General features: G+C 36.0%; 2 protein-coding genes across 2 annotated transcripts in view; both read left to right on the top strand.

Annotated features, from left to right (window-relative positions):
- Window positions 1-1229, top strand: part of Omd (osteomodulin) — a 17900-nt gene extending 16671 nt beyond the window's left edge. Inside the window, exon 3 of the mRNA XM_023707796.1 lies at window positions 112-1229. Within this exon, the coding sequence (XP_023563564.1) occupies window positions 112-452 (341 nt within the window). The 3' untranslated portion in view covers window positions 453-1229. The remainder of the gene's footprint in view (window positions 1-111) is intronic.
- Window positions 1230-11080: 9851 nt separating this feature from the next.
- Ogn (osteoglycin) overlaps window positions 11081-26915 on the top strand; it is an 18841-nt gene continuing 3006 nt past the window's right edge. The window contains exons 1-5 of the mRNA XM_004647551.2: window positions 11081-11282; window positions 12263-12511; window positions 14366-14459; window positions 21988-22146; window positions 24426-24628. Coding sequence (XP_004647608.1) covers window positions 12338-12511; window positions 14366-14459; window positions 21988-22146; window positions 24426-24628 — 630 coding nt within the window. The 5' untranslated portion in view covers window positions 11081-11282; window positions 12263-12337. The remainder of the gene's footprint in view (window positions 11283-12262; window positions 12512-14365; window positions 14460-21987; window positions 22147-24425; window positions 24629-26915) is intronic.

Below are 26915 nucleotides of genomic sequence, written 5' to 3'. Positions count from 1 at the left end.
AATTAAACTTAATTCTACATGTAAGTATTTTAATAAGATTATATCCCATAAAACATAAAACATAGAATTATGACTATAAGGCAGGATTAATTTTTAATTTATATTTTTCAGATGTCAATGTGACAATGATGTGTCCCTCTGTTGATCCACTACAGCAGCATCATTTAACATATCTTCGTGTGGACCAAAATAAGCTAAAAGAGCCAATTAGTTCATATATTTTCTTCTGCTTCCCTCATATACACAGCATTTATTATGGTGAACAAAGAAGCACTAATGGTCAAACAATACAATTAAAGACGCAAGTTTTTGGGAGATTTCAAGATGATGATGAGGAGGAGGAGGATATTGATAATTATGACAGTACTCACATGACTCCAGAACAAGAAGGGTCAGAAGAACACGTGGACCCTAATTACTATGAAGTTCAAGAATGGCTAGAAATTATCTAGGTATACATTTGTGATTCTATAAAGCCACATTACACAATATAAATCTAAATATACATCACTCAAAGTAATATATTTAGAATTATGTATTAGTATTGCATTTGAGTTGCTGGAGGCAATTACATCATTACATTAGAACTTAAAATGATATAAATGTTTAGAAATATAAATTAGAATAAATGGAAACAAAACTCCTACATTTTAATGGCTTGTTTTTAAACCTAGAAATTTCATCATCCTGGGGAGAAAAGTGTCATTTCTAGTAAGAGTAATGTTTCTAAGAATGATGAAAAAGTGAAATTGGCAGTGAAGACCTGAAAGCAATGTTGTTTCAATTGCTATGACGATAATACATGACAGGTGGGCACACTAGCACAAGGACAGCCACTCATTTAAAGAAAAGACTATTTTCTTTAACTGTCTCCATAAAAGCTTTCACCTTTGTATTTGTGATTATCTCACTGTGACACCATCCCACTTCTTCACTTAGAGCACAGAAGGATAACTTTGATTTTCAAGAGACCACTACACTATGAAGTAGAGCAAGCAGACTGGTGAAAACCAAGTGTTCTCATTCTTCTCAGAGCACCAAAACAGGAACTCTGAATTTGGGTAACTAAAAATCACCAAACTATTGTAGTATGGTCTGTATTTTAGCAAATTTCAGCAACTCCTCAAAATAAATCTTTATTGTGTTTCATTTTAACTGGGATAAATGTTTTTATAGTAAATTAGAGAAAGCCCTCTGTTTTGGTGACAAAAAACTTTGCTAATAACTGCTTTGATCACAAGGTTAAGTTAATGTTAAGAAAATAAAGTTCTTTAAATAATATTGACCCCTTCTGTCTTCCTAGCAGAATACATTAGAAACACCTATGTTTATCAGTTGTTTTTTTTTACATAGTGCTGAGGCTGAATATGATTCATTTAATATCTGAAAGACAGACTAGTTTTAACATTTTTTCCCAAAACTTTAAAATTCCTTTATATTCTTTGATCTATCATTTTAAAGTCATTTAAGTATGCCTTATAATGGAGACTCTAAGCACTGTGATAAACTCTTTTGACTTTCCAGTCTACTTCATGGAATTCCTCAGCTAAGAGGTAAGTACAAATGTAGGGTTGTCTACATAGGAAATCCAAAACACAGGCTAACAATTCAGATAATCTGCAAAACCTAGATGGGTATAACTACATTATACCCCTAAGCAGGTTATTAGTATTATGAGAAGCAGAATACTCATCTATTCACAAGGAGAACTTTGACAATCCAGAAGAAACATGAACAAAACTCCACTCATCAATTTAGTCAACACCAAGTCAGATTGGTATATCTGGCTTAGCAATGAGACATCCAGAAATGAATTACAATCCAGGCATGCTGGTGCACAGCTATAATCCCATCACTGGGAAGGCTGAGGTAGGAGGATTATGAATTCAAGGCCAGCCTATAATACATAGTGAGATCCTGGCTCAAAGAAGAAGAGATCACAATTTGCATCCGTGATACTGCAAGATGTAAGTGTGACGGTAAAAGAGTGAAATGCTAGTGAAACACACAAAGTACACTTTCAATAGAGATTAAGAAATGTTGAAGCCCAACTTCCATTTTGACAACTTCAAACAAGGTTATAAAGTCAAATATCTAATGAATTGATATATGGAAATTACCATGGGTATTTAAGACATAAGAAAGTCAAGGATATTTTTGACCTAGAGCAATATAAAATTTAATGAGGAGACATCAAGAAAAAGCAAATGGAAACTACAATGAAATGAAATACCAACTTCACTCCCATTATTAGGACAGCTGACATTAAACAGACAAATAATAAGCACTAGTGAGGAGATGAAGAAACTGATTCCCTCATACACCAACTGATAAAATAGTACAGAGTTTTAAATAATACAGTTGCTTCAGAAAGGTAGTTCTTCAAAAGCTAGAGTCAGAAAACCTACTTTCAGGTATACAAAGCAAGAGAACGGAACATACATTCACACAAAAATTTGTACATGATAACTGCATTATCCAAATGTGGAAGCCACCCAAGTGCTTATCACTAGAGAAATGGTAACACAATGTAGCTTATGCACAAAAAGAAAATGATTATGAAAAGTAACGAAGCAATGACACACACTACAGCTTGGATGAACTTCGGTAACATTATTCTTAGTGAAAGAAGTTATTCATAGGACAACACAAATTGTACAAAATTCTTTATATGAAATGTCCAGAAAAAGGAAATTTGTGGAGACAAAAAGATTATTTCCTGTCTAAGGCACAGAGGCAGGATGGGGAGAAATGCACAGTGACTGCTAATAGATGCAGGGTTTCTTTTAGAGCTGATGAAAATTTCTAAAATGATTGTAGTAATGGCTATATACAAGCCCAAAAATACTAAAAATAATTCAATTGTACATTTTTAAAAGGTTAGCTTATATTGAATGCGCATTACACCAGCTGATCTTGTTTTTGTTGTTAAACCAAATGAAAACAAGATCAGCTGGTGTAGTAGACATAGCACTTGGGGGGCTGAGGCAAGAGGATATTGGGGGGAGGGGAGAGAAAGAAAGAGAGAGAAAAGGGAGGGGGAAAGGAGAAGAAAACAAGAACAAATCACTCTAATACAAAGAAGAAATAAAATTGTAAAATATTGCAACTACAAAAAAATCATGTGAACAAGGATATCATAATGGTAATTCTGTCCAGAGACTGGTGAAATAGCTGAAAGCATCTGAAAAAAAGTGACATTTCATTATGAGAGAGGAAATAAACACTAAGCAGAAATGCAGAGCCATGCTCTTGGCTGAGATTAATATAAAGAAATACTAATTACTTATTTAAATTCTTTTTTTTTTTTTTTTTTTTGCGGTACCGGGGATTGAACTCAGGATTCTACTGAGCTATCTCTCCCCAGCCCTCTTACTGAAATTCTTATACAGTTTAAGAAGTAAAAATCTTCCAATTTTCAGAATTCTGGGGTTTTGATTTCACTACCTCTTAAACTATTAAAAGAAAATAAATCTAAGTCTCAAAAAACACCCTCAGCAGAGAATAAATTTCACAGTTTAGCAATTCAAAGCAAGGAATTTGCTATCAGACACATGAAGGAAGTTTGACATTACCCTTCTAAGCTAGGAGACTCTCACTAAGCTCCTTAGCTTCTCTGAGCCTCCCTTTCTTACACACTTGTTACAGGGAGAGAGTGCTGTCCATGTCAGCTTCAGGTACTCAATGAACAACCCTGACTCCTTGTCAGCATGCCTGGCCCCACTGCCCACAGGTATTGGTGTGGCCCGCTCAGGCCGGATGCACTCACTTTCCTTTCCCAAGGGCGCACAGTAGACTCAGCAGGCCTAATGTCCTCTCCAACGTTCTTCTCATACAAAAAGAGGCCTCACTAAGGATTTCATTAGGATACATCTATACCCCACAACAAACAAATACAAAGTCACTACTGGAGAGTCTAGCTTTCCCATGTCTCACCACCTTTCCCATATCTGCTCCTCTGTCCCTACAAGAACACCTCATCTCTGCCTTGGCTTTTCTTTCTCAAGGTGTATGAGTAAATGCATCAGGAAACATCCTCCAACTCAAGGTATGATTAAGATGCAGGTTAACAACTATTTTTTGTTATTTGAAAATGCTGGCTGGAGAAACAACTCAGTGGTCTAAGTGCCTGCCTGGCAAGCACAAGGATCCAGTTTCAATACCTGGCACCACATGCTGTGTCAGCCACAGAACTCCAGGTTGTCGGCCAGCCACTGAAATTGGGCATGGTGGCAATACCTGTAATCCCAGTGCTGGGGAGGCTGAGATGGGAGGAAGACTGCGAGTCCAAGCTGTGTAGTAAGATCCTGTACCAAATAAATAACAGATGGAAAGAAAGACAGACAGAGAGAGAGAGAGAGAGAGAGAGAGAGAGAGAGAGAGAGAGAGAAATGAAAAGGGAAAGGGAAGAAAAGAAAGGAAAGAAAAGAAAATGCCCCAGTCAACTTTTAGAAGAAATAAAGCTGTCTTTTCTATATGGTTTTTTGTTGTGGTGGTGGTAGTAGTGAACAATTCACATGCCCACAAGGTGGGCTCATACTAAAACCCTGGCTTTCTGATTCCAAAACCAACTTATACTGGAAATTATAAGAACAGCTGGAAATGAAATTAAATCACATTATCTAAAAACCCACTGTTCTTTACATTCTCCAACTTCCTCAATAAATATAATTATACCTAGTTATAAACTATGCCTTGCTATAAGCTGACCTAGTTATAAATATCACATCACGAACACACCTCTCATCATTTTACAGTTTAGGTTGTAAATTCATTTTGCAGAGATTTATACACTACTAAGAAAAAATAAATTTACAAATAAGGCACACTTCTACCATGAATTCTTCCTTATGTTGAGTCATAAGGAAACTGCCAACTCCCTTGAAATTCACCTTTTAGATTCTCACTTGAACAAATGACCATGTTCAGGCATAACATGGAATTCTGAAATGGAGGCAAATTTTAAATTTTTTAAATGATAGACCTACCATAAGAGTCTACCAAGTTTGGTTTAAAAGAGTCTAAGGATGTAGAAACTCAACAAGGGCATTTTGTCCCCACACTTCTGACACTGGGCATCTGGAGATTTTTCCATGTTTGCCATTGGAGTTGCCGCTTCTGGTATTTAGAAGATGAAGGAGATGATAAAGAATACCATCTTCACCAACAAAGAATAAGCAGATTCTGGCCTGAAGGCACAGCTTGGTGTTAGAGTGTCTGCATTTAATTTGCTCAGCATGCCAAGGTCTTGAGACTTATCTCTCGCACTGAAGGAAAAAAATTATCAGATCACAAATGTTAAGCATGGAAGCTGAGAAACTATATGGGAGTGGTGGCAAATCTATGGCATATGTGCCACAGCAAAGCACACATAACCCTCTCAGGTCCACACTTGTACCAAGTCACCCCAGTACCTGAGCATCAAATAACAGTTGTTTTTTCCTAAACTAAAACCTTATTATTCAGGGCTGGCCAAATAGCTCAGCGGATTAAAGCACCTGCAAGCAGACACAGGGGCCAGGGATTAACTCTCCAGATCTGCTGTGCCAGCCCCAAACCCTGGGGCACCCTGAGAAGGTGATTGAGACTGGGTGTGGTGGCATGCACCTGTAATCCCAGCACTTGGGAGGCTGTAAACAGGAGGATCACTGTAAGTCCGATCTACTTAGTGAGGCGCTGTATACCCTGTCCTAAAAAACAAAACAAAACAAAACAAAAAAACACCTTAGTATTCAGGTTTAATTGCAGTGCTAGCACTTTGTGATAAAATAAGTGGACACTGGGTCTCTAAAAGTTTCACCATCACTGCAGTAGTGTAACTATATGCTAAATTCCAATCCAACAGATAAAGAATTGGAGCCAAAATTCACAGAAAATGCTTATTTACAAAACCCAGTTCCACTCAACACATCTGTCTTTGTTTACTGCTAAAAAGCAGGAGGAAGGGCCACAGACTAATGGGAAACTTTAAAAAAAAATAAGGGGCCAGCCAGATAGCTCAGCAGATTAAAGCAACTGCTTAGGCAGATGCAGGGACTGCCCCCAGGGCACGCTGAGATGGTGACTGAGACTGGGCATGGTGGCAAACACTTGTAATCCTAGTGCCTGGGAGGCTGAAAACAGGAGGATCACTACATGTCTGATCTGTGTAGTGAAACCCTGTAGACCCTGTACTAAATACATAAAAATAAACAAAAGCTCCCCTGTACGACCTCAAAAATAATGCCACAAGGTCATCTAAAAAGATCACCTAGCTGGGTGTGGCGGTGCACACCTGTAATCCCAGCACATGAGAGGCTGGGGCAGGAAGATTGCTGTGACTTGTAGGCCAGCTTGAGCTACAAACTGAGTTTAGGACAGCCTGAACTGCACAAAAACCAAAAACAAGACCAAAACAAAGTAGTCACGTGAAAGAACTTTATAGTGAAAATTCTTTCATTTTGGATACGATATCTTTTGAGCATTATGTGGTTTTCATCTTTTATTCCTGTACAGAATATAATATTTCCTTCTAGAAGAGAAAAACAATTTCAGTATCAAAGATACTATACTGGGAAATTTGAACAAAGTTTGGCTTGGGTAATCCACTCTGGATCCCTCTTGACTCTCAAGAGCTATTCTAATTCCCCACTTCCATCCCTTTCCCCCCAGTAAATTTTCCACTCAAAAAAAAGTTTTACTTTGCCTAAAGAGCAGCTTGGGCTTTGCCTTGGCTCCACCTTGGCTCCTGGGAAGTGATTTATGTCATTCCACACAGGTCTGTTTTTGTTGCATGTGCTACTAGCTATATATCCAATAGTTTAGAAAACCCAAACATGTGATTTAAGACCACAGTTTTGGGTTTTCTGTATCAGTTTACGATGAAGCTCATGGAAAAGCTTTACACACATGGAAAAGCAAGCAATCCATCATCATGCCTATGTAATGAAGCCCCCAAGTAAAGTTCTTATCAAGGTCAGAGAAGATGCCTGATTGGCAACACTCTTATCCCCTCTGTAGTCACATTTCTTACTCTTGTCCATCCCCTTCACCTCTTGTGTTTCTTCCTTGAAACTCCAGCCAATTTCAAGCAATTACAAATTTTCTAGATAACTATCCAATCATTCCCACACACAATAAACTATTCACTTTCTTGGGACATCCCACTGCCGTGTTGTCTCTGTCTCTGTCTGGCTCTGACTCACTCTCTCTCTGTTATTAATGACCTCACTAATGACCACAACCATGGCCTTTCCCAAGGTACCAGAGAACTTAAAGACTACAAAAGTTCCTGAAGGGAAGAATCTACTTGTCTCTCAAGATACTGAAGGTACTTCATAAGCTTTTGTTGAATGAATGGATAATAAAACTGTATTTACTCATTACAACTTTTTTCAATAACTCTAAGATTTTTTAATTTCAAATTCCAATAGAATGAATGTCTTATCTAGACATTTCATCACACAACTGAAATTGAGTATTTCAGAAACAGAGTTAAGGGGCCAGTGAGATAGCTCAGCAATATAAAGTACCTTATTAGGCAAGCTTAGGCTAAGCATAGAGACTGCAGTTCAATCCTGGCACCATATGCCATGCCAACCCTGCCCCCAGGGCGGGCTGAGTAGGCCACAAAAAAAGAAAGAAATAGAGTTAAATACATCAACCTATTCCAAATTCTTTATATTGAGTACACATGTTATAAATCATATTTTTACAGAAGAAATGCAAATGCTATGGTCTTTTACATTTTACAATCTCAAAGTATACATTAGCAAAGTTGATAAAAAATGGATATTTCTCTTCCAGGGACACTAGGGGTCAGTCCACACAGGTATGTCCTATAGCTCTAGCATATGCAGCAACTACAACCAACAAGGAACTGGTCACTCTGAAAATTCTCATTTGTGATCTTTGTCATTGTTTGCTCAATGGATACAATGTTCTGCAATTTGAAGTCACCAAAGTTAAAAACTATAAAACAACAAATGTTACTTCAGATATTATGAAGTGTATTAGAGTTTACAAACACAGAACTTCCAATATCAACAACAGGGCTTGATCCTTGTGATGCATTAGGGGGACAGGTGGTCTTGTTTTAAAGAAGGAATGCCAGGAGAGAGCATCTGGCCATGGGAGTCTGGGAGGTGCTACCTTCCATGCAGTATGAGGACTGCAGCACTTTCTGTGGTATAGAAGACACCCTCCATTGCCCTGTGAACTATACTGGCTCTCCTGATTGAAAGAATATAAAACAGCCAGAGCCACACACAGGAAGGTAAAACTTGCCCCCCTGTAGTGCCCAGCTGTCTGCATCCTAAGGTTAGACCTATGTGTACTGGTGCCTTACAGAGACGCGGGAGCAGTTCCTAGCCATGCTGCACAGCAGCCAAGTTAGAAGACACATCTTGACAGCCTATCACAAAATACATGTTCCCTTATTCTCTGGATTGACTGTGTGGAGCTGTCATTTGGATTTTCTTATTTTCAGAAAACCAGTGTCTTCCTTGCCTTAAAAAACAAATAAACATTGGGAAACCTCCTAAAATATTTGATTATTTCAGAACCAAAAAGGCAAAATCCACATGGCTTGAAATTTGCACTGTACCAACACAGATGTAATGTATCAGTCTAAGACTTCAATACCAGGGCTGGGGAGATGGCTCAGTGGAATAAGTGCTTCCTGGCAAGTGCAAGGGCCTGAGTTCAATCCCTGGTTCCGAAAAAAACACGTCTGAACTCCAGTCACGCCGCAACATCTCGTATGCCGAAAAAAAAAAAAAAAAAAAAAGACTTCAATACCAAAAGATATAATCTACAAAATAATTTTCTAAAGTAAAAAGTACCAAATTGTACCATTAGTTATGTGCATGTACTGACTCCCCTCCATGAATGCATTCATTATGTACTACAAACACTTGGAAGATAATATGCAATATGACAACCATTGTTAATTTCCTATCATCTTGTTTTGAGATTCTGTATCATTTTTATTTTTATTCTCTTTAAAATAAAAAATATAGGGCCAACCAAATAGCTCAGCAGATTAAAGTATCTGTAAGCAGGAACAGTGACTGGGTGTTCAATCTAGCACTTGGGAGGCTGTGAACAGGTAGATCACTATGAGCCTGATCTAGTAGTGAGACCCTGAATGCCCTGTAGATCCTCCCCTAAAAAATAAATAAATAAATAAATAAATAATATATAAATAAAAATGAAAAAGTTCCATTAATGAAGTCATGATTCTCTAAGGTTCTGTAAACCTGGACATACATCTATTCAGCTTAATTTTCAACATCCTGTTAAGCTATCACACAATACAAAAGAAATCAACTTCTGCTGCTTATGGTTACACATATTATAGACCTCAAAGTTTCATGTTGAGCCTTTTAACCAAGATGGTGCCAAAGGCAAAAAAAGAAGCCCCTGCCCTTCCCAAAGCTGAAGCCAAAGCAAAAGCTTTGAAGGCCACGAAGGCCATGCTGAAAGGCAGCTACAGCCACAAAAAGAAGAAGATACAAACATCACCCACTTTCTGCCCTCCCAAGACACTGCGGCTCCAGAGGCAGCCCAAATACCCCTGGAAGAGTACCCCCAGGAGAAACAGGCTTGACCACTATGCCATCATCAAGTTCCCCCAGACTACAGAGTCAGCCATGAAAGACTGAGGACCACAACACACTCGTGTTCATTGTGGTCAAAGGCAATAAGCACCAAATCAAACAAGCTGTAAAGAAGCTGCATGACATTGATGTTGCCAAGGTCAATACCCTAATCAGGCCTGATGGAGAGAAGAAGGAGTATGTTCGACTGGCCCCTGATTATGATGCATTGGATGTTGCCAACAAAATTGGGATCATCTAAACTGAGTCTATAAGCGCTTCCCTGGCAAGCACAAGGGCCTGAGTTCAAACTCCGGTTCTGAAAAATAAATAAACGAACAAACAAACAAACAAACAAACTGAGTCTAACTGGTTAATTCTAAATACATACTTTTTTTCCCAGTTAAAAAAAATTTATGTTAAAAATAAATATAAATTTTCCAAACCTTCTATTAAACCTTAAAGCATTAACAGTTTACCTCAGTCAAAATCACAGAATACCACAACTAAATTTAAAATAAGTCACATTCAAATAAAAACTTATGTATCCAAGCCTTATATATCTAAGCTTTGATTTGAATGTTCTAAAATTAATTCTGACTAGAAGAAAGAATATATTAGTATTCTGTCATGTTTTATTTATTTTTTGCGGAACCGGGGATTGAACTCAGGCCCTTGCACTTGCCAGGGAAGCACTTATTCTACTGAGCCATTTCCCCAGCCTCTCATGTTTTATTTAAAAAAATATATCCACATTTGTTAAACTTTTATTCTATAGAAGAAACATTATTTTCATTGCTAAAAACACCAAGAAAGTAATAAAAATGAATATAAAAACTCTTTAAAAGATGCTTGCATGATCTTAAAACATTACTTTAACTTTTTTATATCAAATGTAGTATTAGAATAATTTTATACAGTTCCCTTTGGGGATCGAACCACAGCAACCTGAGCCTGACTGCTTTGTTGAAGCAGGCACTTAAAGAGCTGAGCTAAGGGGCAGGCCCCCTACAGTTCCCTTTGGTCAACAAGCGAAAGCATTTTTTACAATTAATCCCAAACTTTAAATGAAATTTGTTTTTAGACAGCTAATTCTCATACTTTAATTTCTGTTATATGTAAATTTTAAAAAACACAACACAAATAATAAAGAATGGAAAAGCTATGAAATAATCTGTGCTGAAACTTACATGCGACATTTCTGGTTATACATTAATTATGGAATTAGGACAAAAGGTTTAGTCTTCCTAAAATTAAGAGCATAAACACTGCTTTAGTTCGTAAGCTATTGCATTAAAAATAAAACAAAAACAAGTTTTATCTCCTGGAAAAGCACCAAAGTGAAAAGCATGGTTTTATAAGTACTTCATTTTTATAAATCAATATTCACTAAAAGAGTGCTTGTTACAGAAGATAAAAAGAACATGGGTTTGTAGTCAGTCAAAGGCATCCAGTGCAGCAGTTTTAAGTATGTTCAGCACAATTCCCTAGTACAACACCCTGCATTTCACCCCAGAGAAGGAATGTTGGCAAAGATCTCCACCACATGGAAACTGCTCTTAAAGCTGTTGGGCCCTGAAATTTTGCTCAGCAGTCTGAAATCAACCCACAGCTTTTCTCATTCACCCTCCTACTGGGGGCTAGTGCACAGGCATGAATACCTATTGAGGAAAATCAAAAAAAAACTTCACATCAGCTGTAACGGTAGGCATGCTTTTCATATATTACTTTAAATATTGCTTGTTACACTGTTATGCATCTAATAGTCTTAAATGAAAAGGACATCTCTAACATGTTTAAATTTCAGTTACCATGAGCCATTAGTTTTTAACAAGTTTTTGTTCATATGTCATTGCAAAACATTAAAATCAAGCGCACAAGAACTAGTTGCTGCAAAACTCACAAACCCATTCTAATCTTTGAATTTTTCACAAACTGGCATCTACAATGCAGCACCAGTAACTGTGAGTGACTCCGCTTGAACGTACTTAAGAAAATGTCTGAAATGTACCCAGATGAACTGATGACCCTCCAGAATCCTTCCTAGAACATTCCCCCAAATTGCTTGATTAAAGTCCTAAATTTTTCCTAGTCTATAATATTGTTATAATTTTCATATTTTTAACTAAGAGCAGTAATATACTCAAAGTAGTGACAAACTATTAAATTTATAAAAATAAAGGATTTATGGATTTTCCAGTATTATGTACTACCTAAAAGTAAAAGTTAATGACTACTTTTCAAAAAGTGAAATTTCAAGTTTAAGTTTTAAACTTTTCTTGGAAATTGTTACTCTCATACCAATCTAAATCAAGAATTCTTATAAAACAGCAGTTGAAATATGATATTTTTAACTCACATGAGACAGGATCTTGTGTCTTCACTTTAACTATTTGTACTACAGGTATCCTAAGAAGATTTCGATTGCATAGGAGTACTCACATTCAGGGTGCTTAATTATTAAGAAACATACATTATCAACATTTCTTGGATTTTTGCTAGACAAATTAAACTTTCTCAAATAACTTTTCAGCAAGTTCATTGATACACAAAATCTGTTAGTATCTAATTAAAGATCACTAAGGGTTAAATACTTTGTCTCTGGCCCCTACTGTGTACATTCTGCCAAAAACATCCTCTAAGCTTTTAAATATTGCTTCGATGGTCTGAATTTTTATTTCCAGGGAATAAGAGAGTTTTGTTCCACAATAAGCAAGATACTAGTTTATTAGCTTCCAGTCACCTTGATTTCTGCTGAGATGAAGACTGTGCAGTCCACCCTACTATTGTTACTATTCATGCCTCTGACACAGCCAGCACCATCAGTTCAACAGGACTCGCACGTTATCTATGAGTATGGAGCAGATAATTTCGAAGAAACCATATTTAGCCAAGACTATGAGGATAAATACCAAGAAGGAAAAAATAATAAGGTACTTTATTTCTACTCTATATTTGTCTTCTAAAATAGTACCCATTTAAATGCATGTTTTTGTTTTTCATAAATATGTCTGATAAGATATGGGAAAGCAAAAGCATTTTAAATGATTAAAAGTAACTCTTAATTATCCCTAAGGTTATATTTTTAATACATCCATAACTTCCAAATTGAAAACAATACCTGTAGTAATCAAACAGTACCTCTAGTAACCAAAAACAAAATTTAAAGAAAACTAGACTTTAAGATGATCCCTGCCCAACTGCAATTTTTAAGTTAAGTACTATTACATCGTACCCTATATTTGCATGCTATATATATTGCCTCAAAAATAATTAGGAGAAATAAAGATGAATTATCAAGTTTAGAAAAAAATAGTTCAATGATATAAACAAAAAAGTACTTGTGATGCTAACTACACACATTATCAAAAAAGAAAAAGAAAAAACTACTTACTATGGGGTTTTTAAGTCTACAGTTTATACCAAGGATCTGTAATAGTCACTGAGTTAACACTCTGTAGGGATAACTTTGCACCACATCATTCACAACCTCCTTTATAGGCAAAGTAAGTACTTGTGGTTTTCTTGGCACACAGAAAAACTGTTGGGTAAGGAAAAAGCTAACATAGCATATAAACTATTGGTTGGCCATTTTGTGTCATACACACATACAATGGAAAAGAAATGTAACATACAATATCAACTGCTTGGGATGTTCTCTGTAAATTGAACAGCAAGATGTTTATTGCAATAATTAAAATTGCTTTTCCTTTAGCACACAATGAATGTTAATATCACAGTACCTTCCAATAAAATTAGTTAACATGGTGGCATTATTTATGTCCTATAACTAAGACAAAATAAAAACTAGTATCTCTAGTCACAACTTAAATTTTAAAAAAAGTGTATCATAAGATAAACTATTGGCTCACTTAGGTTACCTGAATATATCAACTAATTTTAAGAACTTTCAAAATTCCCTGGCCTAAAAAGCTTGGAAATGACCTTCCCTCTGCTGCTTCTTTTACAGGTTCCAGTAGTTTCTCTAGCTTAGTATCAATATAAACACTAATATTTGTGGAATACAGTACAACTCATGGGACAGAGTGTGGGAGGGATATTCTGGAAGCACACAGATGAAAAATGAAGGCTAAGGACTAGGTCTGAAGCCGTGACTGAGATAAGGTGGAGCAAGAGTAGAAAGAACAGAACCTCACCTAATACGCTATAGCTTACTGGCAGAAAACATACTCTGAGAACAGAAGAGAGGGTAATGATAAGGACTTCTATTTCTAGTGTTACAAGCTTACACCAGTGGTCCAAAGGGGAGGAGAAGCTAGAATACAAGGGCCTCAAATCCCAAGACATGGAAGTATGTAGAGAATTAAAAGGCCACCTTTAGAAAGGAAGAGACTAAAAGAGCTCACACAGTACTTTACAAATATAACATACTGGCACTCTAGTGTTGTTCAAAGTAACAGAATCTGATACTAGGAAACAAATTTTTTAAAAATGTGGGAGTTTCACTACAGTAAAACTTCCATTTTCATTCAGAGAATTCTCTCCCAGGTCCTTCCCATTTGGAATCTCAATATGTTCAATATTCAACAAGTACTGTTTAGCCACTGGAAATCTAAAAATTAAAAGGATGGTTCTTTTATTTAAGAAGCACAAAATCATAAGAATATATTTACACTGTAATTTAGTGCATGATGAAGTAGAACCATGTATAAAACTCTAATGACGCACAAAGGAAATGCCAGTAACTATGAATCTGAGAAATACTGTGATCCAACCTAAACAAACTTATTTTTTCTCACCTGATAACAAGCTTATTTTTCTAACAGAAAAAAGTGCCAGTGATAATACCTGTTGAGAACAGATTTCAGTTACAAAGAGATGAGGCTGTAACACCATTACCCTCCAAGAAAGAAAATGATGGTAAGTTCATATTCTATCATCTAATTTTTTAGGAAGAATTTTTTTTAAATAGCTATAATGGAACTTTATTCCTTGTAGCAATGAAACACTATCTCAAAATATACAAGTTACAAGCTAAAATTTTCATTTCCAATGGTAGATTCAAATAGCTATCTCACCTTCTAAGTGAGAAATTTGAAACAAGAACAATCAAAGCTTAGATTAAGCTTACCCTCCACAAACTGTATTTCTGTCCACAAAAGATCATCTTGAGAAATAATTAAAGACTGATTATTTGCCAGATACAATGTACTGCCTTAGGATAAGTTAAACAAAATACCTTACCTTCAAGAAACTCACAGAAGTAGGTTTCCGTAGTGTAATGGTTATCACGTTCGCCTCACAAGAAACTCACAGAAGGGCCGGTGAGGTAGCTCAGCAGACTAAGTGCCTGCTTTGGCAAGCACAGGGACCAGGGTTAATCCCCAGTCCTGCATGCTGTGCTGGCCCTGGCCCTGCCCCTGGGACGTGCTGAGACAGCAATTAAAACTGAGTGTGGTGGTGTGCGCCTGTAATCCCAGCACTTGGGAGGCTGAAAACAGGAGGATCGCTAAGAGTCTGATCTACATAGTGAAACCCTGTAGACCCTGCACTAAATATATATATATATAAAAAAAAAACTCACAGATAAACAGCTATAATAAATAACTAAAACATCCATTTCAATTAAAAGAGAAAACTTATTACAAAAGTAAGCAACCAGTGCTATTTAATAGTTATATGTTTGGTTTATTCTTGTTCTACCACAGAACATTATTTCACATAAAAACACGGGGGGGGGGGGGAAGTACACTAATTTCTATTTTACTAAAATACCATTAAAATGAATCAAAGTACAAAACATCTCTTAAAAGATTTAATAAGTATTTTTAGTCAAATCAGACTTGGGCAAATGGAAAGATATTCTTTGTTTTTGAAAAAGATGATTCAATATCATAAAGATGCCATTACTCTATACATTCACAAATTTTAGACAATCCCACTAAAGTTACCCAATAATTTTTTATGAATTAAAGGACACTGCTTCTAAATTTCATTTGGAAAATATGCAAAAATAATCAGGAAACACTGAATAATGTCAGGTACATACAAAACTATATGTACCATACATTAAAACATACTTTAATAATTGGGAGGGGCAGAGAGATAGCTCAGTGGAATAAGTGCTTGCCTGGTAAGTGCAAGGTCCGAGTTCAATCCCCACAAAAAACAAAAAAACAAAACAAACAAAAAAAGTGGGGGGATAGCTCAGTAGAATAAGTGCTTGCCTGGCAAGTGCAAGGGCCTGAGTTCAATCCCCTGTTCTGAAAAAAAAAAAAAAAAGTTGTGGATACTACCATGGAAACACACCAAAAAAAGACAATGGAATACAAAAGACAAGAAACAAGCTGGGCGTGGTGGCACACAAATATATCCCAGTATCAGAGGCTGAGCCAGGAGGATTACTACAAGTCTGAGGCCATCCTGGGCTACAAAGTAGGTTAGTTCTATTCCAGCCTGAACTGCATAGTGAAACCCTGTCTCAAAAAGACACCCCCTCTCAAAAAAAAAAGAGGAAAAAAAGCCCCAGAAATATATATACACAGAAATTTTTAATATATAATTAAGGTATTAACTCATAAAAGAAAAAGAGTATTTTTAGCCTTTTGAAAAAGGACACAAGTCTAGGAATATGGCTCAGTGGCACAAGTCCCTGCCTGGCAAGCACAAGGTCCTGAGTTCAATTCCTAGTACAAAAAAAGATACAGGGGCCAGGGAGATGGCTTAGTGGAGTAAGTGCTTCCCTGGCAAGCACCAGGGCCTGAGTTCAATCCCTGGTTCTGCAAGAAAAAAAAAAAAAAAAAAAGATACAATTAGATCCACACCTTACACAGAAAAATAAATCCCAGATGAATTAACAACAGAAATGTATAAGATGAAGATGATCATACAAATACTAGGGAGACAGCCTGACTAAACTCAAAAATCTAGAGATCTTGACAGAAAAGATCAACAAATTTGACTCCATGAAAGTAAACCATTGGCATAACTCATAATAAAAGCTGAACAGTGAAAACTGAGAATATTTGCTACAAAAAAAGAACAAATAGGGGCTGGAAAGGCAGATCTGCAGTCTAAGTGCTTGCTGGCAAGCACAAAAACATGAGTTCGATCCAAGGGACCACATACCAGGCCAACCCCAGAACCCCAGGTGTACCGTGCCAGGCCTGAAATAGGACGTGGTGGTGCACGCCTGTAATCCCAGCTCTGGGGACACTGAGACACGTGGATCACTACAAGTCTGAACTGCATAGTGAGACCCTGTCTCCATTAAGTAAATTTTTTAAAAAGAAAAGGAAAAAAAAATCTCTAATTTATAAAGAACTCTTAGAAACAAGATGACAAAAAAGGGGGGTGGTGGTGCATACCTGTAATCCCAGCACTCAGGAGGCTGAGGCAAGAGGATCACTGAGAGTTCAAGGCCAGCATTGGTAACAAACAGAGCTGAAGGCCAGCCTGAACTACATAGCCAGACCCTGTCTCAAAAAGAAAAAAGGAAAACCTGGGAGCCGGGGATATAGCTCAGTGGCATAAGTGCCTGCCTGGCAAATGCAAGGTCCTGAGTTCAATCCCTGGTACCACCAAAAAAAAAAAAAAAAAAACGAAAAACCTCTTAGAAATTAACAAAACCCACTTCAAAAATGAACAAAGAAACCAATTCACAAAATTGTTTTCAAATGACACTTATACCATGTTTAACTTACACAACTGGTAAATATGGAAGTATGACAATACACTAACAGTTCATGGACAATGCTGTATATAATGCTAGCAGAAATACACAATAGTGTAACATTTTTTAACAAAAATTTGGTAATATTTAACAAAATCAAATATACCTCTCCTTTTCAACATAGACATCAACTTCATGGAAACTGCCCTGAAGACACACTTCTAAAATAACGAAATGCAAGATTGGTGTGGTAGCACACACCTGTAATCCCAGCACTTGGGAGGCTAAAAGCAGGAGGACCATTACAAATCCGATCTGTGTAGTGAGACCCTTTGGACCCTGTAGACCCTGTACTAAATACAATAAATAAATTAATTAATGAAATGAAAATGTAAAATTATCAAAGCATTATTTGCAATTGCAAAATATTGGAAAAAATCTAAGTATCCAAACAATAAACAGTTAACATGGCTCCTCCAAACAAACAAAAAAATACAATGCAGTTTTTTAAATGAATGAAAGTTTGCTAAGAATATAGTCTGCACTCTGTGAAGAAAAAGTGCAAGAGAATATTTATAATATGTTGCCTTTAATGAAACAAATAAAGGTATAGAAGAAAATTTACAGTACCTGTTCATTCATGTGAAAAGAAACAAAAGAATGGTAATTTTAAAAAACAGATGGGTGGAGGTGACGTGTTAGAGTGCTTGACCAGTAGGTGCAAGGTTCTAGGTTTAGTCCTCATAGCTAAACAAACAAACAAACAAAAACAAAACCTAAGAAAAGTTATTTATAGAAAATAAAGGGGGTCATGGGTAGAAAGAAAGGGTAGATAGAAAGGAGGTAAAGACAAACTCAGAATAGACAGTGTCACTGCTCTCGGTATACTCTCTCTGTGTCAAACTGATTTTTACAGCACTATTGCTGTATCAATACTGAACTTTTTAAAGCTTTCAATGATAACTAACTGCTGGCTGTGGCATACATGCTATAGACTCACTACACTATCACTGGTATCAAGTCATGGTCTGTGTATAAAACAGAGAAACAGTAATACACATGTATTATTGTCACTGTGTATATATGTTTATGATGTGCATTTTTATACACATGTATTTTATGCATGAATATAGCATATATTTATAAACATATTATGTTGCATTATTTATGGATAAACAAAAAGACACACTTATTTTTCCTAGTACTCTCTACTGAAAGAGATTAGAAGCAATTATATCCCCAAAGCCATGAGCACCCTCAGCATCTGAATTTTTGCTTCTAATATCATTCTCCATTGAAAGGAACTACTGCTTCTTAAAGAGATAGCTGGGGATGAGGACAGAGCTCAGTGGCACAGCCTGCTGGCCAAGAGCAAGGTCATGAATTCAATTCCTGGCACCAAAACAAACAAACAAACAAACAAAAAAAAGAAAGATACTGATTTCAGGACTAGGGGAGAGAAAAGGCACAATTGGTCAGGGATATCCTGCCATGTCAGAAAATAAGGAAGTTCTCAAAGAATGGGGATGTTTCACATATTTAAAAATATTTATCAAAATATATGACCAACTGGTTTCTGACAAAGTGCCAGAACAATTAAATGAAGGAAAGAATAATAGCTTCCAAAAATCATCCTGAAACACCCAATAGGGGGAAAAAATCTTGACCTTTCCTGACAGCATATATACAATGGATTTGATACCTACATAAATTCTAGAAGCAATAAAACAAAAGGCAAAATATTAGTGGTGATTAATGGTGTGAATCTTAAATTCTTAAATGTCTCCCAAAATTCATGTAATTGAGCCCACCTGATGGGGCTGCACAAAAGAGAAAGGGAGTAGTTTGAGGAAGTTAGATCATGGGGCTGACTGTTGTAGGCATACTGGGCCACTGGCACTCTGCTCCTGAGCTACCACACGTAGACTAGCTTTGCTGTGCCACACATTTCCCTCCATGATGTTCTGCCTCACCACAGGTCCAAAAGCAACAGAGCTAAGTAAGCACGGACTGAAACCTCTAAAACTGGCAGCCAAAATAAGCCATTCTTACTTTATTATTTCCTCGGGTATTGTGTCACAGTGGCAGAAAGCTGACAGTGATAGAAAAACATTTCTTAAATCTAACACATAACCACATGAATTATAAAGGAAGCAACCATTCACTAAAATTTGATTATACTTCAAGAAAAACCAGTAAGAAAATGACAAGTTACAACCAGGGTAAAACATTCATAAAATTTAATCTGACAAATGACTTAAATATGCTCTTACAATTCAATATAGCACAGAAACCCAACTATAAAGTGGCAAAACATATTAATGGACCTTCAAAGAAAATTTCGGATGGCAAATAAAAAGATGTCAAAAACAATCATCATTAGGGAAATTCAAATTAAAACACAAAGAGATGCTACAACATACCCTACTTGAATGGCTAAAATTAAACTGACCACATCAAATGCAGACAAGGACACAGGGCAACTATAATCCTCATATACTGCTGAGGGGAATGGAAAAATGACATAATCCTTTGGAAAACAGTTGGAAACTTTCTTCTAAAGGTAAATATTCACCCATATTAAAACAAGTCACTCCATTTCTAGTCTGGAATGAAAGTATTAAGTCTACACAAACTTATAATGTCCATAGCAGCTTTCTCTGAAATGCCCCAAACCTGGAAATAACCACATGTCTCTAAAAGCTGATGTAAAAATTGTATACAAAATTTGCCAAACACGTATACATAAGGAAAAGACAAACTTTTATAAATACTTAATACTAAATGTATTGAGACATCATAAGATTAAAACAAGCTAAGTTTGGCCTCTACAATTATAAGAGGTGCCAAAGTGGTAGTTATTAGCTTCTAGATGATGAACTGTTTAGGTGTGTATACACTTTTGGGGGCACACACTTCATATTGAGACAATAAAATACCATTCAGTAATAAAGGCGAATGAATTACCAATACACACAGTAATAGGTAAGTCTAAAGATAACTACGCCAAGTGAAAGAAACCAGACCCCCCCCCAAAAAAAAAGATATATTGCACAATTCTTTTTTCTTAAGTTTTATAACTGCAAAACATACAGTGACTGAGAGCAGTAGAGGAAGTGGTTGCTTAGGGACAAGATTAAGAAGGAATTACAAAGGGGCATAAGAAAACACTGGAGGTTGATGAATGTATTAATTATCTCAACTGTAGTGAAAGTTTCATGGGAGTATACATATACCAAAAACTTTTAAATTGTACAAGTTAAATATATGCAATTTACTGTATATTAGTAATAACAAAAAGTGGCAGAAAGAAAAGTCTTGAAAAGGCTCTCATTGGCTACACTGTGGCAACTGATTATTAAGATAATCATTATTTTAAAAAATCATGATAGTTGTACAATGAATGACTAAGACAACAATATGCAATGTATTAATTATTGAAAATGTACTAGTAATCGGTTGTGAAACTGTCTCATTGTTGTTTCTCAATAAAAATATTTTTTAAAAAAAGACCAAAAAACTCATGATAGTAACAGTATCACTCATGGGATAGAGTACATAAGCACATATTGATGTAAAAAAGGAGTGTTTTACCTCACAGCAGAATGCCACCTAAAACATGCAGAAGGAATGATGGAATTCTTTGCAACTATCCTAATGATAAATAATCCAACTAAGAATCATCAATGAATGCTAAAAATGCGGATGAACATTTGATAATGCACTAGACCTTTTTTTGTGGGGGGTGTCTCAAAGTACTTCTCTAGAAGATATTTAATTACAAGGTGAAAAATAATAACTTTATAGAACAAGAAACATAAGAGACACCCCTTGAACAAAGTGACCAAAGATATTATCAGAAATGGAACAAACAGAAATCATGTGTCTCGTGGGCTGGCTAGATAGCTCAGTGGATTAAAGTGCCTGCTTAGGCAAAGTGGAGGGGCCAGGGTTCGATCTCGGGCCAGCTGTGCCGGCCCCACCCCTGGGGCATGCTGAGGAGATTGAGTCTGGGCATGGTGGCGCACACCTGTAATCCCAATGCTTGGGATGCTGAAAACAGAAGAATCACTATGAGTCTGATCTATATAGTGAGACCCTATAGACTTTGTACTAAATACATCAAAAAAGAAAAAAGAAATCGTATGTCTCCTGATACATGTCACTATCATTTCAATGGTATTCCTATCAAAATAGAAAGACTGCAAAACTGACACAGGAGGAAAGGGGCAATGCCCTGTAACTTCTCAAAAAAAGAAATATGTAAAAAAAATACTGCAACATAAAGAAAACTAAGAAGTATGACTACAAAGTACAAAGAGTGACTGGGGGTTACAGCACCCTAAGAGGTATCTAAACTTGGGGTTCAAACAATGACTGTGGTGATTCTAATTTTCAAGTTGATTGTTTGCTCATTTAACTATGGATTTCTAAATTTATTATCCAATATCATGCTGAAATATGTATCTGATACACCAAACTTCACAAATCAAACTTGTGCTTCCTTAGCTCCTGTTCTATGAATTTTTTGGTACTGCAGTGAGGAAATATTGTCAAATCAAGTCAACAATCAAACACTACTAAATCAAAGAATACAGAAAATATATTACAGTCTTTAAAACAAAATTCTGATCAGTTACCAAGTACAACGTAGGTCACCGGCTACTATGACTATCATCCATGATTTATGTAAAGTAGCTCTTCAAATTTTATCATTAGAGGCCCCAAAATTTTAAATTATTGTTTCAACTTTTATGATTCTGTTTCCCAATTTAGAAATGCCCACGTGCCTACTCTGTGTGTGTTTAAGTGGTTCTGTATACTGTGAAGAAGTGGATATTGATACTGTACCACCCTTGCCAAAGGAATCAGCCTATCTTTATGCACGATTCAACAAAATTAAAAAGCTGACTGCCAAGGATTTTGCAGATATGCGTAAGTTCAGTTTAAATAAGATACATATAATCACAAACTCGTACATATTTGTAACCTACTATACATACGTCCAGGGTGTCACTTTTGGGAGTATTTAGGTGTCTACACACTTCAAAAAAATTCATTGCTTTGTAGATAAATCTATAGACTTTCTTGACACTTTTCTTTAATGGCGACTCTTTTAATTTATATCAACAGCCCGTGTAATGTAAAGACAAATGAATCTTCTAAAACACAATACTTTAAGAGCTATTATGCCTTTGATAGTAAGCAGCACCAGTATAAAAAGGATGTTTCTTAAACCATAGTACTTTATTTCCTATCTTCACGATGAAAGCATAGTAATTGCTTTTCTGTAACTTGTGGCTCTTAAGCTGGCTACATATTAAAAATATCTGAGGAAATATTTTAAAATTCTGATACCAAACTGTATTCCCCAGGCATTCTAATTCATGTTAAAGGGGAGGCCTAGACATCATCATAAAAACCAACCAAACTCCTTGGATGATTCTAGTACAGAAATGGTGTTTAGAAGAGCTGTATTTCCAATGCTTCCCTGGTCAGTAACAATCTGGTTTCCTGTCAAAACTTAACCCATGGTATTGCCATCAGCACAACAGTATGTCCTGTGTCTGCAGTACCAATGCCCAGACCCAGATAACTAATTTATTCTCAGCTTTCTGAACTCCTAGGTTGTGAAGTATTCTGAAGAAATCAAAAGAAAGGCTCAGTAGCATCACTACACACATTTCTGACTTTAACTACAACTGGATTTATAATGTCAATAGCACCCAACTATATAGTTGATCCTCATTATTTGTGGAATCTATATTTTTAAACTCACAAAAATATGCTCGTAATACCAAAATCAATACATGTGGTACTTTTGTGATCATCACCAGACATGCATAGAATGATGAACATTTTTAGATACTTAAAAAAATACATTTCCAGTTGAGGTTGAATAAGACAATACAACTCTCTCCTAGTTTCAGCTCTCATGCTAAAATTAGTGCTTTGTTGAGAGTATTTAGGACCTGTTTGGGGGTTTTTCATTGAGTGTTTTGCTGCTGAAACTAGCACTAGTGTTAAAGTGTTATCTAGTGTTTCTTTTTTTTTTAATGTTTCTAAATTCAGGAAAACTGTGATATGCCTTACATGTGTTAAATAAACTTTATTCAGGCATAAGTCAGAGTAATATTAATGATTCCACAACATATATTACATAAGTTGTGTTTAAACAAAAACACAACACAGAAAAAACAAGGTTTATACTAACTGGCTAACAACAACGACTTGTTTTATTTTGTTTTCAGTACCAGGGATGGAACTCAGGAGTTTCTGCTTTCCAGGCAGTTACTTGTGCCCCAGAGCTATCTTCCCAGCCCAAAAATGACTATTTGACTACAGGCTCAGAGGAATCTAATCCTGTAATTCCCCCAGGAGCAATAGCTGAGTGTATACTAATTCAATGTTGCAGCAACTTTATAGAAAATGACTATTGTCAATGAGAAGCAACTGTAGAACTATCCCAAACAAAAGCAATACCATGTGCATATATACACTACATTTCTCAAGCTCTCAAGCTCTGTTAAGGTTATATCACCTTAACAAATCAGAGCATACTTTTGTCTCTGCTATTATTAAACAACAAAGCATAGAGAGGCTAACACTTAACATTACAATGCATCATGCTAGCAGAAAATATTAATTGGATGATTCCATTCACTCAAATATAATGTTTACTTTCTATGATTGTACTAAGAATTTCTATCAAACTACCTATATATCCAAGGTATTCAGAGAAGGATGGAAAGACTAGTAATGTTAAGCTACCTTCCAAACTTGAAAACTAAGAAATCAGCTAGAAAAGGCATCCTTGTTAGGCACACAGAGATGCTTAGTGTCCAACAAATTTACGCTGATGGGCCTGGGGATGAAGTGTGATGTGGAGTACTTGCCTGCCATGTGCAAGGCCCTAGGTTCAGTCTCCAGTGCTGCAAATAACACACACTGCTGAAGTGCTAACTGTAGGTACTCCACTAGACACTTAAAGATAAAAGACATGTGAGTGATCTGTTTAATAAATGCTTTTGTTCAGTCTATACAAGGAGATCCAACCTTCACATTTAAAAAAAAAAAATACTATTTTTATCACTGTGTTTGCAATAAATGATGATTATATTCTTTGTAGGTAGCTGGTATGTGTACATGATAGATACATCTTAATTCTTTTTATCTCCTACCCCTATACTTTTTTGTATACTTTCCCCCTCAAGCTAACTTAAGAAGGCTTGATTTTACTGGAAATTTGATAGAAGAGATAGAAGATGGTACTTTTTCAAAACTTTCTCTGTTAGAAGAACTTTCACTCGCTGAAAATAAACTACTGAAACTTCCAGTTCTTCCTCCAAAGCTCATTCTACTTAATGCAAAAAACAACAAAATCAAGAGTAGAGGAATAAAAGCAAATACATTCAAAGTAAGTATTTTATGACAGAATACAGTGTAAGTCATAATATGCTACAAGAGAAACTTCGGCCTGTTACTATGTTTTCATTACTTTGTGTTTTTTTTGAGATGATCTCATTATGCCATTCAGGTTGGCCTTCAAAGCCTGAGCTTAAGTGATCCTCCTGCCTCAGCCTCCCGAGTAGCTGGGACTACAGATGTTCAACACAGTGCCCAGCTTTTATTTTTACTACATTTTAAAAATTATTTTGATATTAAAAATAAAGACCTTATAACATAATAAATAGCTTTACTATTAGCTTCATTCAGCCTACACCTCACTTACAATTCATGATGTTTATTTTGTTTCATGAGATGGTATACTATCTCATTTTTTCACCTATTCACACAGTAAATATTGAGAGAGAGCTGGCTGGTCTCTCATGGCATTTGTAGTCTATAAAAACTCAAACTGGGGCCTTCCCTATGTTTCTTTTTCCTTACAACATTAACAATTTATAAATGCCAGAAAAATACAGTTCCAAGAGTATACACTGAACTTGACATTTAATATGTAAAAATATTAGACTACAACATTCAATAGATAAGACTTTCCTTTGAATTCTATGATGGCACCTAACACAAATTTCTCCATGTAGTAAGACTGACACACATTTTTAAATTTAGTAATTGAAGAAAATATTTTGTAGGAAAAGGACAATGTGATAGACTTTGTCATAAGTAGAACCCATATTGTCTCAAAGTATATGGTCTGCACAACTCATCACCCCAGGTTTTACAATATAATTAATTCAGTCCTGATAGGTAAAAGCATGGGATGATCAACTCACTATTAGCAAAAGATATAGCCTAATTCAGAAAACATAAGTTTCTATAGGAAAAACAACAACAAAAAATAGGCCCTAATAAAGACCTAAAATGATCAAATATGCACTACCACAAAGCTGACCAATAATCACTCACACAAATGCATGATTTGTCCATATATGTAAGTCAATTAGAAAATGAAACAGTATTTCATTTTTCATTTCTGTTAATAAAGTATCCTTTTTCAATTATATTTTTCTTTTCTATACTTAGGACAGGGTCTACAGGGTCTCACTACGCAGATTAGACTCGTAGTAATCCTCCTGTTTTCAGCCTCCCAAGCACTGGGATTACAGGCTCACACCACCACGCCCAGTCTAAATTGCCATCTCACTGCAGCCCAGAGCGGGGCCAGTACAGCACTCCAGGGATCGAACCCTGGCAGCTGCACTCTGCCTAATCAGGTGCTTTAGTCCACTGAGCTATCAGGCTGGCCCCTTCTTTTTTCAATTTTAAAAGACATTTTTAGAGTTATTTCAGAATTTCTCTAATGTTTTTATAAGGAACTCAGAAGTTGAGCATTTAGAGGATTTTTTTTTTAAGTTTTCTTAAAAAAAAACTTGTACTAAGCAGATATGAATTAGGTAAGTCAGCCTTTGACCTATATAAACGGATCAGTATTTCATAAAAAGAGTGTTTAAAGGCTAACACTGTGGGACTTGTCTGTAGCCCCAGATACTAGAGAGGCTAAGGCAGGAAGATCATTCTGAGAATTGAACGCTAACCGTGGTAAGATACCAAGACTGTCTCAAACAAACAAACAACTAGTTTACATATTTTGGGCTTTAAACATGGATTTATGACAAACTGGTGTGAAAATGATAAACTTAACTATATTTTAGTTTTGCTTGCTGCCATAAGCCTTTAAAGGTCACTGGTAAAATCAGGTTACTGTAACTTATGTAAATGAGACTCACTAGAAGGATAGGCACTTCAGTGTCCATATAGTAGATAAGTAAGATTCTTAAGAAAGGTTCAAAATAACAGCACAGGAAAGAATTGGCAAAATCTAGCACCTGACTTGCATTTCAAAGTTAAGGGGAAAGAGAAATCCCAGAGCAAACTACACTCTTAAACTATGGTGTACAGTCATTCTTGATAATGAGTTATTGATATGAAGAGTAATCCAATATAAAGCCATTATGGAAAAAGCTATAACAAGATACATGGTTTGATAAACTGCTTCAAGTGTAAACATAAGTATATAATTCTTTATGCGTATTTTTAAAAATATATTCTAATTTTTAAATGTTTTTCCATCATATTCTATAGGGACTTAAGTTTAACATATCAATACTTGATGAAAAATACCTGTTCCATGTTATGCCTAAGATGTTTGATACTCAAACAGATACTGAGGTTAAGCTTAACAGCCTAGGTTGTATGGTAATAACAATAAACTTGTCTTCTGGATGGTTAACAACCTAAGT

This window comes from Octodon degus, unplaced genomic scaffold (genome assembly GCF_000260255.1).
Source record: "Octodon degus isolate 3935 unplaced genomic scaffold, OctDeg1.0 scaffold00312, whole genome shotgun sequence".
Taxonomy (NCBI): domain Eukaryota; kingdom Metazoa; phylum Chordata; class Mammalia; order Rodentia; family Octodontidae; genus Octodon; species Octodon degus.
This window is presented reverse-complemented; position numbering and strand designations above follow the sequence as displayed.